General features: G+C 41.6%; 1 protein-coding gene across 1 annotated transcript in view; it reads left to right on the top strand.

Moving 5' to 3' along the window:
* kif26ab (kinesin family member 26Ab) overlaps window positions 1–18501 on the top strand; it is a 73289-nt gene that overhangs the window by 40673 nt on the left and 14115 nt on the right. The window contains exon 5 of the mRNA XM_037695199.1: window positions 15871–16054. Within this exon, the coding sequence (XP_037551127.1) occupies window positions 15871–16054 (184 nt within the window). The remainder of the gene's footprint in view (window positions 1–15870; window positions 16055–18501) is intronic.

Below are 18501 nucleotides of genomic sequence, written 5' to 3'. Positions count from 1 at the left end.
TTTTTGTTGCTAATTTCAACCATTTTTTTGGGCCAATTCCCTAATTTTTGTGCTTATTTCTGCTTATTTAAACATAATTCAGCAATTATTTGTTCTTTCTGATGTCTTCTGCTAATTTAGAGTCAGAGATTCTTTATTGTCATTTGCACCTCATGTGGTACATTTGATGGAACGAAATTACGTACACAGGGTCCCAGTTACATCCAACAATAAAATGTAAAAGAAAAACAATGATAACATCCAAGATATTAACTAAAAAAAACTAATTAAAAACTTAATTTTGGCTTGTTCTTCAAATTCAGCTACATTTCAGAATGTTTAGCTCATTTCAGCTGTTTTTCAGCATGTTCTTCTGCAATAAGCATTCACATTGCATTTTCGCAGGAAATGCAATTTCTCTAGCTTTTGTTGTTTTTATATATTTGTTGACTGAAATAAACCCCCCCCCTCTCAAACAATAAATAAATAAATGAATAAATAAATTTATGAAATATCTAAATCAATCAACAGTGTTTTGTCCAGTTGTGCTTCGTTTAGGGACAGCAAATTGGTTTGAATTATTGTTTGTCATAGTTCAGACGTGATTGAAAATCCATATCTGATTAGTATTCTCCTTTTGTTCTCCGTAGATTCAATTAGCAGCTTGAATGTGTAAATCCTGATAGACCCCGAAACGTAGGAGCAGAATAACCAAACAGCAAATTTTACCCCGGCGGAGTAGAGAAGGCTCTTTAGACACATGTCTGACATTCACCAACATCATTTCCCTCAGAAATGTAATTTTAATTAGAATGCAATTAGTGGGAGTTCTTTTTCTGAAGAACGAAAAAAAAAAAGGAGTGTAATCAGCAAAAGATTCAACATTTAAGTTTTAATTTAAAAAATAAGTCAGCCAAAACCACTTTTTGTGAAGGCATTTCAATTATTTCATTTAAAATGCTCACTGGGTTGTAAAATAATTTCAGTAAAAAAGTGTCAGCTTGATAACCACGAAGGTCAGAGTCGATTTCCATTCAGAATGTTGCTTCTTTAAATAACTCTGTTAATTTAAAAAGGACACTTCTGGTTATTCATAAAAAAAATAAACGTTGACATTTCAGTTTTAACAATATTTACTAGAGAAAATGTATAAGATTAAAAACATTAACATCAGGGTCGTAAAATGTGCTCGATAATAGATTGTTAATGTTATTTATGGGGATACAATATTAATAGGAATGAACTAGTCATTAATTTAAGAGGTCAAACTCCTCATTTTGCTCACATTATTTTATTTGATTTATAACATGACACAGATACCTCCGAGGCTGTGCAGACAATTTGAAACTAAAATGCTTGTAGTCACTAATTCCTGCATGTGGGACATTTTTTACAGTTAAAGAAATGAATAATGTGACACATCTGTCGGTGAAAAGTACACTGAATGCATTTTTTAAAAGATATCTCTTAAATTATTGCTCTTGTTTTAATCTGCTTACTTTTCTTGTAAATTTATGGAAACCAAGATGACCTCAGGGTCAGAAATGACCAGTTGGCAATTAGACTAACTATGCAGTCTCAGGGAGACAGGACGAGTCAGGGGTCATGCTCCGATCTGATGGAGTGTGTGTCTGCATATCGTTAAGTGTGCAGGCCTACATCAGTGTCTTTAGAGGTGTGTGTGGGGTTGTAATGAATTTAGAGCCATGTGTTCAGCTGACTTAAGCACTGATTGCCTTGTGACAGAGCATATGATTAGTGTATTGACACGGAGTTGTGTAATGAACACAGGCTGAGCTCGCAGCAGGGGTGAGACGGTGAAGCTAACTGCCTCCTCGCAGGTCCTTCTACCATCTCTCTGTTCCATCAACACCTGCTGATTGTGATGGTGTGTTTAATAAGAACGGAGCTTGTGGGATTTCTCTGTGCACACTGCCCGGGGGAGTCCACTGCTCAGTTTGCAACCTAGTTAGATCAACAGCTTCAGCTCTGCACAGCAAGACAGGTATTTTTTATTGCTTATTGATAGTCCCTTGTTTATGTGTGTTTGGAGGGGTGGTTAGTCCATTTGTCACTTTGCTTCCTCTCACTGATCAGACCCTGGAGATGGATGATTTACTAACTCTGATGATATAGAGAAGTAAAAAACAACCCTGAAGAGTTTAGAGGGCTGCAGAGACAAAGGTGTCATATAGGCGGGTGGGCTTTTGCAAAGTTAGGGAGGACAGCTGTTTGCTGGAATGTGCCCCTGGAGGAGTGCGAGGAGGAAGTTTGGTTTTATGATCACCCATCTCTGCTTTGCAGCTGCTGCCCAGGTGAGTGTGTGCAGTAATGACTGTGATTGTGCAGGAATCCTCTTGTAATGGTGGCAGCAGGGCCATTTAGCCTCAGTTTTCCTGCACTCACAAGACCCTGCCTTTGTGTCAGCATCGCTCACTCTGCCCTTCATCCCCCAGGCAGCTCCGAGTAACCATAGAAACGTGTGATTAGCTTGTGGGAGTAAAACGCCACTGATTTTTCGTTTTAAAAGTGGAGAGCGCAAATCAGGAAGTTGGACTAGCCCACTCCACTGGACTGTAATTTTTTATCAGGGGGCGGGACAAGCATCTCTTCAAAAAGGAGTCCTGCATGTTGAAAAATGAAAGCACCGCAGGATGACAAGTGCCTGATTAACACATGTTGGAAAACTTCCTAACGTCTATTGTCCACTTAGCTGTATTGTGTGGCTGTTAATGAATGCAACTGAGTTCATCCTGTTTATTAGTAAAGGAAACAGGGAGGCAAACATGCACGGACAGGGGAAAAACAGTTGTTCTATTCTCTTACAATGCAGGGACAACCCTTAGAGAGGCTCAACACAAGGCTGTGTTTGGTCGCCTGTGCTGTGATTGACAGCAGGAGTCTCACTCAGTGACAAATAGCTGAATAGATTACATGGAGCAGAGGGGTCCACTGATTTAGCCCACATAGCAGGAGGATAAAGACACAGAGCAGGCCAGGAGCTGCCTGGGATGAGTGTTGTTCAAAAGTTGAGCTTAAACTGATGCTCCTCTCTGAGAGCATCAGGAGTGGGAGGTCTGTGTCTGTGGAGAGGAATATTGGATTCACTATCATGGGAGTCAAGTAAGTTATGTTGTACAGAGTCAACTCTGAGCTCAAATGGATGTACGATAATCTTCTTGTGTGTGTTTGATTCTGCTCACTGAGCTGGTTTTCCTCTCTCTCTCTCAATTTATCTTTCTTTGTGTGTCACTCTCTTTTCCGCTCTGTGGAATGCGCAGTTTTTGTGCTGTTGGACTTGGACTGTCTGCTCCCTCGAGGTGAGGGGCTAATGGTTTTGTTGTCAAGCCACGGCGAGATGGATTCCTCCACCGAGCAGGAGTGTGAGCAGACTGTATAGCACGTACTGTATAACACACTGCAGAACTCCTGGCTCCATTTTGAGGAAAGAGCCTCAGCGGGGCTAAAATGTTAATACTGACTCTACCTCTAGAGACTGGCAAATGAGAATTGATTCATATCAATCTGTTGCATCTGAGCAACACATGCCCAGGGCAGCAAATGGCTCATCAGATGTATTGAGTGGGTGGGAGGTGGAATGGTTGAGCTGCATTGTGGTATTTATCTTTGTTAGCGGTTAGATAAAACACCAGCTGTTTTTTTCTTGCCATAATCAGACTGATGGGACTAATGGCTGCCTCTGTGCAGCGGCTGACAGTGGCAGTACCAGCTGAGGCCATAAGAAGGATGGAGCCTGCAGATAAACCCAGTTGTGAACACATCCAAGGCTGAGGCGTTGATGAAGGTTCAGCTGCAGCCTCTGGGATACATACCGTAAAGCTACTTCCCCACTACTATAATGCACCTTTGCATCCACCCGTAAAACATCAAACTGGTGCTTCACTCTAACCAATAATCTTGCACCGCTCTCAGGTTGAAGACAAAATTGTTTTTAGATATAAAGATAGAGATTCAATCTTTACAGTATTGAACACTGGAATGGAACAGATCACGTTCGACCTGAGGGACTCCAATATACTGAAGGCTGCAGAGGAGTGCGCGCTGAATATTTCATGAGAAGTTCTGATTTGGATTCTGTGTTCAGATTAGGAGAAGAACTGCACAGAATTTGTGCTGATGGACAGCAGCTGAGCAAGTTTTTTTTTTTCTTGACTGTTTTATTTTCAGAGAAAAAGTATTTCAGCTGCAGGTTTCTTTTGTGTGCATGATTCGGAAAATCTTATATGGATTTAGAATTTCCAGCACAAATTAGCATCAAGTTTAATGACTATAATAAAATTAATATAGATATCTGATGCCTTGCATTTAAAATATAATACTTTAAAAAAAAAACTTACAATAAGAAAACCATGTTTTATCCGAACTTTTCTGAACATTTAAATATATTTTTATTGACTGTCTCATCGTATATAGATATTGATTGTCATTTAGTGAGTACTGTAATCAATCTACTTTTAACAACATAAAAAAATGTAGCAACTCTGCTTCTGAGGCTGTGTGCTTTGAGATATTATAACATGAGATCATCTTGTCCCCCCTGCAGCCGCAAGACGATGAGCTGCAGCATCTAAAAGTGATAACACTGTACAATTTCCCTTGTTCCCCCCATATAAACCTGAGTCAGGAAGTCTGTCTGGCCCACTGACATAGCTTACAGGGCCCCTGGAGGTGGCGATGACGAACAAAGAGCTGAAGTGCTGACTCAAACGTGCACTCACCCTGGGTGCACGTATGCTTAGCCCCACTGTCCACTCTTGACAGATTCCTTTCACACATGGAGAAGCTAGTAAATGTTAAGCGTAGACCTCTATCCTGTAGGGATGTCACCCAGCACAGGGATGCTTTTGTCTCCCAGGATGGTAACAATAAAAAAAGGCTAAATTGTGTACGATTAGTCGCACGTGGGCAGAAGAGGTCATGCTCTCACCATCAATCCCTTTTCGGGCTCTGGTTGCCTGCCCACGTCGAACATTCTCCATTTAACTGGATAACATTTCTGATAGCTGCCCACGGGACGCCACAATCAGTATATTAGTGTTGAGTTATCATGCTAGACTGTGAAATTCCTCTTACCCCCGTCCTGTTGAATGAATATTATGTCTCACGTCTGTGGGGGCTCAGGGATGCCATCTAAACCTCTTTAGTGCCCCTCAGTGAAAGGTGTCATGCAAATGGAGTCTATTATCTCTGTCATTAGAACGGCAGTCACTTTCACATTGTGGCTGAGAGACAGTGTAAGAGTGGAATAAGAAAGGCTGAACGATAGTAGCTACTGGCAGATAATATGCACTGTGGAATTTTATGACCTTATTGTCAAAAAGAAGCTCATAATCTCCCGTGAGCTACCTTAAAGTGTTACAATCGGATGAAACAAAGACGGCTCCTGGAGGGGCTCCTCAGGCTCCACTGCTCCTCAATGCTCAGCCATGGCACAGCCTTCTATTCAATCTGAATTACTAATGGCTGCCTAATCACCAGTAGCAAGTTGATTTCCCCCAACGCTTGTGTTTTATTTTTACTAGAAACTCAAACGTGCAAGACCTCATTCAGTTGTGCATCGGTCGGTTGTGCTCAGCTTTTAATAGATGAATGCTCAGATTACCTCAGAGGATCAGTGGCTGTCAGGACAGGTGGTTTAGCTATTGTCTCATTGCCCTGGAAAGCTGAATCTTTTAATTGTGAACACATCTCCATTTATTAGCAGAACTGCTGTGGGAATTTTTCTGATAAACTGTTGGGAGTCAAAACATGAAATTATAAAACTAATGAGGCCATTGCAACGTACTATGTAAGGTTGATAGAGATTATTATCTGCAAATGTACAAAATTAATCTTTGGCCTAAATGTGAACTGATGTAATTAATATAAAATGAGCCACAGACACTGAGGAAACAGTGCATACTGTATTCCAAGGATTCAAGGTTCTTTATTTGTCATTCCACCACATGTGGTACACGGAGAGGGGCAAAAAGTGAGCATGCTGGGTGAGTGGGGTCCTTCATGATGCAGGTTTTCCATTTGGACCTCAATATACAACATAAAAAGGAGTTATAAAGCTTGTCCAGCTATGTTTGGAGACTTAACATTACACAAAATGCTCTAAGGAGAGATTATCTCCTTGGTTTTAGTCTCTAGTTTCTCCAAGCATGTTGTTATGAATGGAAGGAATTACAGTTTATAATCAGTCCACGACTCTGTGTGTGAGAGCCAGCTGCATTTTGCTCTAGCAATCTCTTTATCCATGTACATGTAGTTCATTTAGTGCTTCTGAGCTTGATTTTATTTTCATTCATTCATTCGATCTTTATTTATACAGGTTAATCCCATTGAGCCTCAGGGACTCATTTACAAGAGAGATCTTCATGAGTGTCTGATGCATGATAAACTGTTTATTTTTAATAAGAAGGTTATAAACACATTTCTCATGATTCAAGACCATGGATCCATGTTGTATATATTGATCTGCCCCATTTTTCACCCATTTAACATTCATCAAAATACGTATCCATTCTTTCACTATTCTCACATTCACTATCATGGCCACGACAGCGCAGATTGTTTCACCATATTTGGAGGCCTTCTGGTTTTATTTGGGTTGCCTGTTGACTAAAATATAGATAAAAGATTAAGAAACACGTGTTGGAAATCCCCTCCCCCTGTCTCTCTCCTGACAGCACACTGATTAATCACCCCCAAATGTTCTCAGAAGCCTGCAGGCCTGTTTGTTGTGATAGCCTCCGTGTGAAGAAGTGCAAATAAATAATCGCTAGGTGTCTTACCCTGGCAGAAAGTGATTAATGAAGCAGAGAAGTGGAGTAGAAGTATGCTGACTTTTACCCATTTCCTTGTCACTTCTGTTCTCATCACGGCCCTAAATTGTGTTATGAATTAAGTTTGAGGACAATGTATTTGATTGAGGAATCGTCTCGCATTGTACATTTCCGCTCTGTGTGCAATGACTTGAGATAAGCGTTATGGGTTTTCAGAGTACCCTGAGCAGACGTGGGTGGGATTTGTGGGTAAATCAGAGTTCAACACATGTTTTAAAGACATGAAGTTATTCCAGCATCTCAGCAGTGAGAGGAGCATACCTGGAGCAGTGTAGAGGAAATGCAAAGGCAGCCATTAATCTTTGTCAGCAGTGCCAGAGGTGAGGAGACTGCTTCCTGTGAAGCGGGGGGAAAAACACGTCTTCATCATCATCTGTCACCCATCAGCTGAAAAGTGAATTTACTACCAAGACATTTACTTCTGCAGCCGGAACCAGACTTGACATAGCATTTGAGCATTTCCTTAGCGCTGCAGTCTTTTTTGGAAGGCTTGGAAGACAGAGTCAATTGCTAGAGATTTTCCTTCAATGACCTTTTGACTCTTATTGCAGGTATCTCTAGTTCTTTCCTCCAGGGACCCCTAAATTAGCCGGCTTATCTCATTGACTGACAAATAGTCCTGCAGTGCCAAACCCTTGTGCTTTGTTCACCTCCTCATGGCCCAGTGTTCAGGCTAGTTAAGTCCACGTTATAGATGTGATCCTGAATGCTGGAAGAAACAATAAAGTGAGCTGTGAATAAAAGTATACCCACAAATTTCCTTCCTGTGCTCGTCTTAAGCCTTCTTTAAGCCTGCACCTTGGCAAGAGAGTCTTAATGTCCTTTCAGTGTGGGAATCTGACAAATAAATGGATGTGAGAGTGAGTTGATGTGTGCAGGGTGTCTGGAGATGAAATACTTTCTTTTAACTGCTTGTTCCTGTGTGCTTATGAGCCAAAACATTTCCTCATCCTTTACAAAGGAGTGGACCCTGCTGGTACAGACACAGCGCTCCATTTTTGGAAGTAACAGTCTGTTTATACAGCCACGTTTATCTCGATCTGATGTCCAGAGTCATTGCAAATCTGCCTAACAAACTGCTTTGATGCTTTGCATCCATAAGAGACCAAATTGAAGTAAGATGTTGGTTTTTACTCGTTTTCTACACACCAGTGCTTTAATTTCTATTTACACTGATATACTGCAGCACCATACCAGACTTTCTTGAATACTGATGAGTTTTTTTATTTTACTTTTGTCACCAACTGTTCCGTTTACTCTTGGCCGGCTGGGAATTCCCATCTTTGGGAATAAAGCAATTCCAAGTTGGCTGTGGCACAGTCCCAGAAATCATTTTCTTCCTGTTTCTTTCACAGGCAGAAAATGATTTACCTCCTTGTGGATAGCGCTTCATTGGCACAGAGCCAGGTCCACTGATCGAAGACGGAACTTGGCTGCTGCTGCTTCCGCTCATGCTGTCTCTTTCTGATTCCTATGCATCGTCTTCTTAACGTCTTTTACACCTACTTTATTTTCAGTGCCATCCTTACCTTTGCAGTGTTTCTTCTCCGTTTAGCACTCACAGTCCCTTCATGTGTGTTTCAAATAACCCCCTGTTATTCAATCAATTCTCCAGAAGATGCTCTAATGATTTATTTTCATCTTCATTCTGCAGACTGTTTGCAAGTTCTGAGGAGACAGCTGCAGCAGAACAGGTTTACAACCTGCTGGAAGAATGAAGAATTTCATTAAGAGGATTTGTCTGTCTCTTTCCGATAGCAGTGCTCTTTGAATCCGTGTTAGGATTCAGATATGACAGTCTGTTGCATGAGGCAACGCTAGTCTTTGTTGGCAATCTTGTCTTTTGTGACGACACATTGTATTCACAGATGTTCCGTGAATGCATTTGGCCTTACCTAATTGGCTGGGGACTGGTGCAGTGAAGATGTGTGAGCAGCCTTGGGCTGTCAGCAGTCAGCACACAAATAATGCACCATTTGATTCTCTGTGTCCAAGGTCAGACACAGTGCAAGAACAAAAGCCTCGCCAAACACCTTGTTGGAACAAACAGCTTCTCTAGAAGGATCGGTCCAATGCGCCGGGAACGTGCCAGGCAGGATATTGCTCAGCTAACTTGACATCCTATTCATTGGTGTCTCATTTTGTTGGGGTTCATTTATCTTTTTCTAAGGATTTATAGACAGTCTATAAATCCTAGCCTAGAGATGTTTGTCCATTTCCTGTGAACAGCTTCTGCATAAACTGACGCATGAGAAAAGAGCCTTCAGACTGCAATGGAAATGGCCAAGCCGGCGAAATTGGTCTTGCAGTCATTTGAAAGCTTCAGATTTTTGGACTGATAAGGCCAAACCAACTGCAGATATACACATTAGTTCTCTCCTCCAATTTAATGTATCTTGGCTCACTAAAAGAAAGAAGAAACACATTTTTCAAAATGACTGGAAAGATCCTGGTTTTGGTTGATGCTAATCTATAACTGAGTGATAAGATAACCCCAGCAAACAGAGGGAAATGTCTGTTCCTGCATCTCCAGGTGGAAGCTTTTTTTGGCTGCTCCTTTAATGTCAAATTGCACATTTTTGCTTCAACTAACATTTTTTACCCACATTTCAAGATTAACTGCACTGTTTGTGCTGATATAGTCACAAACAGTTGTTTTGACGATTTTAGGATGAAGGACAGGATGTGAGGAAAACTAAATGAGTGTTTATATCAGGGGTCCCTTAATTGCAGGGATGGGCACATTGTCAAACTGAACCTCTGAGCCACATGAGAGGATAGCATCAGCTTTGTCACACACCCAACAACCAACTACTGGTAATATTGCAAACCACAAGTTAGCCTTTGCCTTTTGTTATTTATTTAATAAAGACCAAATGTGTTTTCTATACATTGGAATTCTCATTGTTACAGAACAAGTCAGTGGGTAAATTGTCTTTAAATGATTCATTGAACCTTTTTGTATAATTCACATATGTATGCATGAATAGTCTTACATCTGGAAAATACAGATACCCACACAGAAAACACACTTCTCTGACCCACTGATATCCAGCTACAAGAGTGAGAAAGTGTTTATGATTTCAAAATACTTCTCACAATTAATGTTCAACATCCTGGCCTTGCTTTCAAATCCAGTCTGGATGGGCTTTCATGTTGTCAGGGCTAGCTGGTAGAGAATGACATCATCTACTTTTGTCTGTGCACCCGCATGAATGTGTTTGTGTTCACGAGCTGATGTCATGGTTCCCTCAATTACCCCTGAAGCTCAGTGAAGGCTGGGTCAGGCTGGGGTGCGATGAGCATCATGGCCAATGAAAGCAGTGCAGAGAGGCAGATTTGCTTTATTCCAACCCGAAACTGGTTAAAAATTAAACCATGCAGCATTTCTGAACATTAATATTGTGTGTTTGCTTTTAACCTGAAGTCTGTGTTTCTCTTACTGCGAGCAGATGTATGTTGTTCCTCCCCACCTTGAGGGCAGAGGGCTGTTTGATCGTGTCAAAGGCAGCACATCAACAAGATAGTGTGCACTGATTTTAGCTCCAGGGAGGTTTTGTAATGATTATCTTTCCACTGCAAAACATAGTACCCCACCTGATAGACCAACACTTCAGAACAGTTGATCACAACCATCTGATATTATAAGCAACTTGATGCATCAGTATCCAAACAAAAGAAACTCGAGTTCAGAATAAATTGTCAGAGTCTCTACAAGAACCAGTTATTCTGGCTTATTGTTCTTTACCACATGGTGTATCCATTCACAAACAGCTATGCTGGGCTGCTAATCAGCAACAGTGAGAGACTGTGGAGATTGTGGGGCGGGGGCGAGTGGAGCAGTGTGATATCATACCCAGTGATCTGATCCCTGCATGAATGGCCAAAGCTGCCTTATCTTGTCTGCGGAAAGGGGAAAAAGAAGAGAATCACAGAGAGAAAATGTCAAGAATAGCAAATGTTTCCAGCATTGTAATTAGCCACAGAAAAGAGCCTACCTAAAGAGCTGTATAGCTAGCCTGGAAAACAGAGACAAATTTGCACAAACAAGCCAGCAGGCAAGCCAGCAGGCGTGCCAGCGATTGATTCTCTCGGGCTGAGGAATTTCTCCAGCCAATTTGACAGCGCTTGAATAAAAAACGCTGGAGTGATTATTGACGGCAAGCCAATGTAGAGCTTTGAAGGCAGCAGGCAAACACAGCCTCTACTCTTTTTATTCTGCGGTCATTGACCTCTCTTCTGTGTCACTTTCTACTTCTGTGAGGATGAAATCTATTTGTTCTTTCTTGAACAAAGGCACCAAATGACCTTCTCTTTTAAAAAAAGTGCTTAATTTACACCTGCCTTGTTCAGGTTCATTTATAAATATTGCAATCATTATCTGTCCCCATGGTCTGTTCATAAGAAGACAGTGATTGAACTGAAAGGCTATCAGGACAGTTCCAACTGTTACTGTTCCCTTGTTTTGTGCCATTTAGATGTATACCATGTGAAAGCACACAGAGAATCAACAATAGGAATGAGACTAATGAGGTTGGACTGTCAGAGTGACCAATGTCTTCTACTGCCAATCAAAAGGTAAATTGTGGAATTCAGGCATGTAGCAAGCATTGAGCTTTTAATCAAAACCACCTGAAGCATATTAATTTGGACATGCTGCAGAACTGCAGAGGTAAGCGTGCTGCGTTGAGGAAAACAGTAAAGGTTATGTGATATATCAAACTGCATAATTACAAAACACCGCACTTCAAATTTGTAGGCAGTGCTGTTTTTTTTCGTTAAAACCTCCAAGATAGATCCAGCGGAGTTCACATTAGGGGCACTGTGTCAGGAGGAGAGAGTCAGGGAGAGCTTTGTGCTGAATGTACTTTCATCTGGCAAGTCTCACACCCACTCTGTTTGCCAATGCGTTGTAGTGGGCTCTCTCCAGCCAATGCAGCAGCCTTTCAAACATCACTGGCTATTTGTGGGGCTGAGAAGGCTTACTGGTAAATTGGCAGCCCAGGGAATACAGGGTACTCTCACCCCAGCGCTCACCCACTCACATGCTTTCATTCCCCTTTTTACCCTTGACCACTGACTGACTGCACTCCCTCTCATTGGCCAGCTTAAATCTGCCTTTCTGAAATGTCATCTGTTCATTGTCTGCTTTCTCTTTTCCTTTTTTTCCACCTTACATTATTTTTTACTCTCTCTGAGTGTGCCAATTGAGCCTGAGCATCATTCATTCAAGCAATCTATCTTTTTAAGTATATCCTCCCTTATCTCTGCTACTCTACTTTTGATGAATAACGTATACTCATTCTTCTGGTTAATTACATCCTTCAATCATGACCAAAAAAAACCCCCACTTAAATAAAGAAGCGCACATGCTCTCAGGCTCATGTATTCACTGTAGGCATACTAACCCAATCTGTTTGAAGTGTGGGACCCTAAAAGAAGAGGGGGCTCCTGTGAGCATTAAGTATTCATGTGACGTGTTTTGAGGTGCATGCATGTGTGTGTTTGTGCAGGGGATTGTATGAATGTATTTGTGTGCATGTGTGCGGGTGCAGAGAGAAAAAGAGTTCTGGCAAATTGTGCCGCAAGCAGCCAGCAATCGAGTGCTGACACCTCGTCTGGCAGTTGCAGAATAAAGGGGCTGGGCTGAGGGGAAAAAAGAGAGAGGGAGAGGAGGGAGGAGGTATGTGTCTGTGTAGAGAGAGAGAGAGGGAAGGAAGGAGAGAGACACGGCAGGACAGCTGCCAGAATTTTTCTGATAGCAGGGGAAGGACCAAGAGGCGGAACAGAAGTAGAAATCTAAGGAGCTTTCAGTCCAGCCAGCAGTGCTGAATCGCTCCCACTCCTGCCTGTGAGCTGCACAGAAAGACCAGACCGATGGGATGTACAGCCACTCACTCAGTGGATTAAACTACATGACAGAAAACCATGCAGCTTGAGGTCTGGAGGAAGAACTGGATGGAGAAGAAATGAAAAGCTGATTTGTTTCAAAGCCTTTGAACTGTGCAGAACTTTTCCTGTTGAGGACACATGGAAGGACTTGGACATGCTTATGGGAAGGGGTTCCTCTTCTCATCCTGACCTCCTCATCCTTGCCAGCTTTTGAAAAAGAAAACTCTCTGGATTACCTGCACCCCTGGTCTGGTCTGCACCTACTCTTCCTGCAGGGCACACATCCTGTCCGCCCACCTTTTCCCTGCCCCACCTGACGCTTGCTCCATTTAGTTACTATGACGCCCACGCCTCCTCCTTCTCGTCCTTCCTCCACCCCCCCAGCTTCTTACAAACGTCTGTGAAATCAAGTGGAACCTCAATGATTGCGATCAGAGAAAAAAGGACCCCTGTGCCCTGACTAGTGAGCAACCCCCTCCTCGCTCCGTTCTCTGCGACTGTGCCGCTGTATCAAATGTGCAAATAATGGAGAACAGTGGCAACTCAGAAATGGAATGCAAAGTTGAACTGCATCATTCATCTGTTTGTTGACTATGAGCACAAACTAGACGATGGATTGGAAAGAGCTGTAAGTACATCATTGTAGGCAGCATGGTCTCACTGGTGCATGTTAAAACAAACATATGCTTCAGAGAGCACATGGTGTCTGTACATAATTTGAACAAACTCCAGTGATATTAGACTTCGGTTCGCAGATTCTGCTTTGAGCAATCAAGGCAAGTTGTGTTGGGAAACAGCTTCATTTGCATGGAGATTGAAAGTGAACAGGTGGACAAGCTGTAGTGGGCGAAAAGTAATTTGAGCCTGTTCTCACCGCCTTTTTCCTGATCTTACTTTGGTGAGCTATGGAGAAAGAAAGATAGAAGAGGGAGGGAGGGACAGGGAGAGAAAGAGGCAAGCAATTCATTTTCCTGTAAATACGTGGATGTGAAATAAACCAATTCATCCATTCTTCCTTTCTCATATGTCATTTAAGGGTGCACCTGTGTACTGCAAAATTATTGTGTAGCATGCATTAAACTTCAATGTTACGAGCTCAGCTTTGGGATGAAAAAACTCTGCAGTGGTCAAGACAGTTACAAATCAATTTAGTGCCTCTTTAGCTTGTGCAGTGGCTCGGGGTAAATCAAGCCACTTGATTCATGTCTTTGCTGGAAGAGAAAAGGCAGAACGAGGTGAGAGAAAAGAAGTGAGGTTTGTCTTGAATGAATGTGCTGCAGATATGAAAGCACAAGCGTTCTGCAAGCACACTGCCACAGTGCTCCTGGACTCCAGCGTGGTGTCTCCTTTCTATTTCTCTGTCTCACATCCATCCATTGCATCTCTTTTTTTTTCAGCCACACGATCTGTCTCACATGCTATCTCACATTTAGGCAGCTCCCTGGGGAGAGCATTCTCCTGTAGCTTTCTTGGATGCAATAATTATTCCATCAGCCAGCAGTGTGTTCAATGATTGTGCTCTTAGGCTGTCGCTGTAGGGGGTGCATGGTGAAGAGGGGAGTCCTGGAGAGGGGGGGTAGGCTGTGAAGGACTCCGAGGAGAGAAGAAGTGGAGTGTGGTTGGGTTTTTGGCAGTAGCCCACCCAATCCTGCGCACAAGAGTTGAGATTAGGACAACTGAGCTAAGGTTGGGTTTTAAGGAAGCTCACCATAGGATCTGTTTCATTTGACTCATTTTGAGATGCTCTTTTATTTCCCCTACATTTATTGCTTTGCAGATTTATCAATCATTTCTTTTGATTCTGTGAGCTACATGTTAACAACCTCTTCACTGTCCTTGGATTTCTCTGAAATCTCACTGCTTGAGTAAAAACCTTAAATGTGCATTTGGAGGAATTACTTCACCTGCCAACCTTGAATTGTAGGTTGAGGTACGTTAGCTGATCCCGGGCATTGCCATACCTGAAAAAAGTCGTAAGTTTGGCCAGATTCCCTGCGAACCCAGACAAATATATTGGTGTTTCCGTTTGACTTTTAAGACAAAAGAAGTGCAGGTCCCAGACTCAATTAGCTCTAAGAGAATGGAGACCTAAATGAGAGTAGATTTTAATTAGAAGACTGTCAAACGTGGATTCTGCTAAAGCTGGAGATTATGGTTAGTGCCAACACAGCATGTGCTTATTACTAAAGTTGTTCCTGTTTTTACATATTTAATAGTTGTGGCCAGCTTATATAGCATGATCAAACCTCCCATTAGACAATGCATTCTCCATCATACTCATTCAGCTTCTTACACTGATAGGGATGCCATGTGCATCCTATATGGTAATGTTTTAACAGTCCTCACCCGGCATGTTCATACCAGTCTTTTACGTAAGCAAATTTGTTGTCAATGTCAATCTGGAAAGCCTTTAGTCATTTGCAGGTTAAGAAAAAGACTGGTAATCATTTGTTTATGCCATGCCATTGTAATGCCACTTTAATTGGTGATATGTGACTCATCTGTGCCGCTGATCTCATGCTGCTGATTATTTCATGCTGCTATATTCATTCATACCCATCTGCTCACACAGACTCATGTTCGGGCTGCTGTTGTTACAACATATTGTTTTGCATTATTAGTGTTTGGCGTATATCAAAATGTTTTGGCATACCATTTGACATTCGTTTAGCGTATATCTCAGATCCTTATATACTGTTTCTTTTTACACATTATATTTTCGTTATTTTTGGGAGTAACTGGGACCCTGTGAACAATATTTCGTCCCACCTCATGCACCGCATATGGTGAGAATGACAATAAACCTACTTGAACTTGGTAATCATTTGTTTTATAGTTTTAACCACCATTTTTGGCTTAAGTTTGAGGCTGCAGCCTGATTCTTTTTCTTGTATGAGTTGAAGGAAATGTATTTTTAGAGTTGAGAATAAATCTGAGTGGTATACAAATAGACTTTTACTGAAATTGTTTACTGAGGCAAGCTAAAAACAAACTATTCACCTTTAAGTTGTTAAGTCTAGGTATATTATAAGCTCCTGGTAGCCCACTGAAAGGAGGATTTCCATAAGCATGAACTACCTGGCATGGTGATTTTCAAAGTACAACTTCACTTCATTGAAGGCGGATTTTTTTTTCCTTCTTCTTTTAGGGCAGCTCAGAAGCTGAACCTCTCCTCAAAGCGGAAGAAACATCAGCCCTCACCACTCCACCCGCAGGAACCCTCCATCTACCCAACCAATTTCAGCGGTATCCTGCAGGTCTCGCCACCTCCTGCTCCGCCATGCCTGCTCAGAGCTGTGTCTAAAGTGAAAGAGAACCCAGGAATGGGAAAGGTGGGAGCAGACACCAGTCAACATATTCACACTGAAACACAAGTTGTATACATGCATGCCTGCAGTAATTCCCTGCCTTCATCACAAAGACCCCCGTTTGTCTAAAAGGGTGAAATGCAGAGTGGCGACAGACTGGTCCACAGGCAGCATGCCGTCTAGTCCAGTCCATGCAGATGTAGCCAGATAAGCCTGTTGGAATGTCATGAATTCACTTAGTTTGTAGGACAACCATTCCTCTCTCAACACAGAAAGCTAGTAAAAGCTGTAATTCACAAATATGTGGTTGTGTTAACGGTGGGATTTCTGAATTCATTCTTGGTGCGGTGAGCAGTGATAAAAGTCAGGCTGGCAGCTATGGGGACAGTCATTGAACAAAGCTGTATAAACACATGGCTCTTCCTTTGTGGTTTATTGGATATTGTTTGTCTGAGCCGACGTCCTGTATTTATATAGCAGAAGTCCCCAAACAAGATTAGATCCCACCTGGATAGGAAATGCTCGCTTCTGTTGCCAGGTATCCAGACGGTTGAAGTTTTGCCACACGTTGTAAATCTCCTTTTGACATGCGGACTTCATAAAAACCTGATGTTATTACAAAATTTCTTCAAGACCGTACATGAAAAATAGTATAATTATGTGAGCTGCTAAAGAGGCTATGCAGTGTTTGTGATATTTTATGATGTTCTAAGTTAATCAGATTTACTGTTTCTTTTACTGGTGTGCAAACACATCAGTGTGGCTTTGTGTTAAAGGGGATGCAAACACTACTGAAATAACATTTTCATTAAACCCAGTGTTTTGGTCACATCTGCTTAATCATCCTGAGACCCAAGTCTTGCTTCCATCATGCTCATTTAGGTCACTTCCACTTCCCTACTTTTCACCTGGAGACAGGTTTAGTCTGTTAAATAAATGGAGTAGTGCCAAGCCACACTAATGGATTTTTAGGTGGATCCAGGGACGAAAAAAACCTATTAAAAATCATCTATGTCTGATTTCTGCCAACAAAAAAAAAACAGACTTTTTAATGGTTTTGTCTGAGAAACAACCAGTTTAAATGTCAAAATAAATATAATTTACTCAACATATGCATTTATTACCTTACTTTTGGCTGTATAAGTCACACATTTTTGCATAAATTTGCATGCCCTGCAACTTGCGAAGCGACATATTTACTTTTTCCCCATATTTATAAACCAATTTTTGGCTGAGATCTGATTTAATTCATTCTGACATGTAAAATACTGAACACTACCATTTTCAACAAAGGCTATGCTCAACTACCATTTTCAGTTAACAGAGGGCCCTCGAGTAATATGGCAAGCCAAGAATCTCATTAATATTAAAAGTGGCTATTAATAAGACACTTGACTTGCCATACAAAGCCACATTCATCTCGCTCCAGAACTCCTGGAGCCAACGTCAAATCAGCAACATTTTGCCGTGCTGCCCAGGCGAAATGCAGCTGATTTGACCATTAAAGTGCATTTATTTAGGAAAAGTTCAACTGAGACACACCTTTACTATAATGATGAACAAATAAATAATTGGTTTTGAGTGTTAATCTTGTTAAATTCTTGTTAAAGTCCTCCTGTGCACAATCTCGCGGCCACCATTTGGCAGCCAATCGATTTTTGGCACAACACTGGTCCATGTTTCCAGGTGGTCAGTGGTGACGCATAATAGATGCGACTTATATGGCGAAGCGACATATTTATGTTTTTTTCCCCATGTTATTAGACATATTTGGACTGATGCAACTTATAGGGTGATGCGACTTGTATGGCGGAAAGTACGGTAATCACAAAACAGCAACTTAAAGACTACAAAGAGTTCACTCTTGGCTTGTGGATGTTAGGATACATTCACTCATAGAAAAGGTAGTCGTCACATTGTCTTGCAATCCTGTAGCCTAGATTTGTAGGATTATTTATTCACATGTCAGTGGGAGAATGGACCTTTTGTGTAAGTGTGGAGAGTCCTCGGGCTGAGCAAAACAGTCTTCTGTCAAAAGAGAAAAGTGTTAGCAGTATTATAATAGCTTCGTTTCAGTGCCTAAGAGGCAACAGAGGTACTTTTCCAGGCAGTTTTGAAACGGCTCAGGATTGAGTTGCCTGTCACAAAAACGGCAGCATATAGAAACTGTTCAGGTAATGTAACGCTAGGCGTAACACTAAACACTCGAGGAGATGACAGGAATTCAAAAGACTGCTAAAGATATCCTGAGAGCTCTTTCTGTTCCTTGTCAGTCACAGACATGTTCTCACACTGCCTTTGGAGAAATACAAGTGGGAAATATCTGACCATCAGAATGGAAAGCAATATAGGATTGTCAGAATTGTAAAAGAAAGATATTGGAAACTGAGTGTTGTATAGCCTGACATGATGAAACCACACACAGTGCCACTCTGCAGATATTATATATATACACACAGTATATATATATA

Source organism: Nematolebias whitei, chromosome 21 (assembly GCF_014905685.2).
Source record: "Nematolebias whitei isolate Nwh7 chromosome 21, NemWhi1, whole genome shotgun sequence".
In the NCBI taxonomy this organism is placed as follows: domain Eukaryota; kingdom Metazoa; phylum Chordata; class Actinopteri; order Cyprinodontiformes; family Rivulidae; genus Nematolebias; species Nematolebias whitei.
Note: the sequence above shows the minus strand (reverse complement) of the source record. Positions and strands in the feature narration are given on the sequence as shown.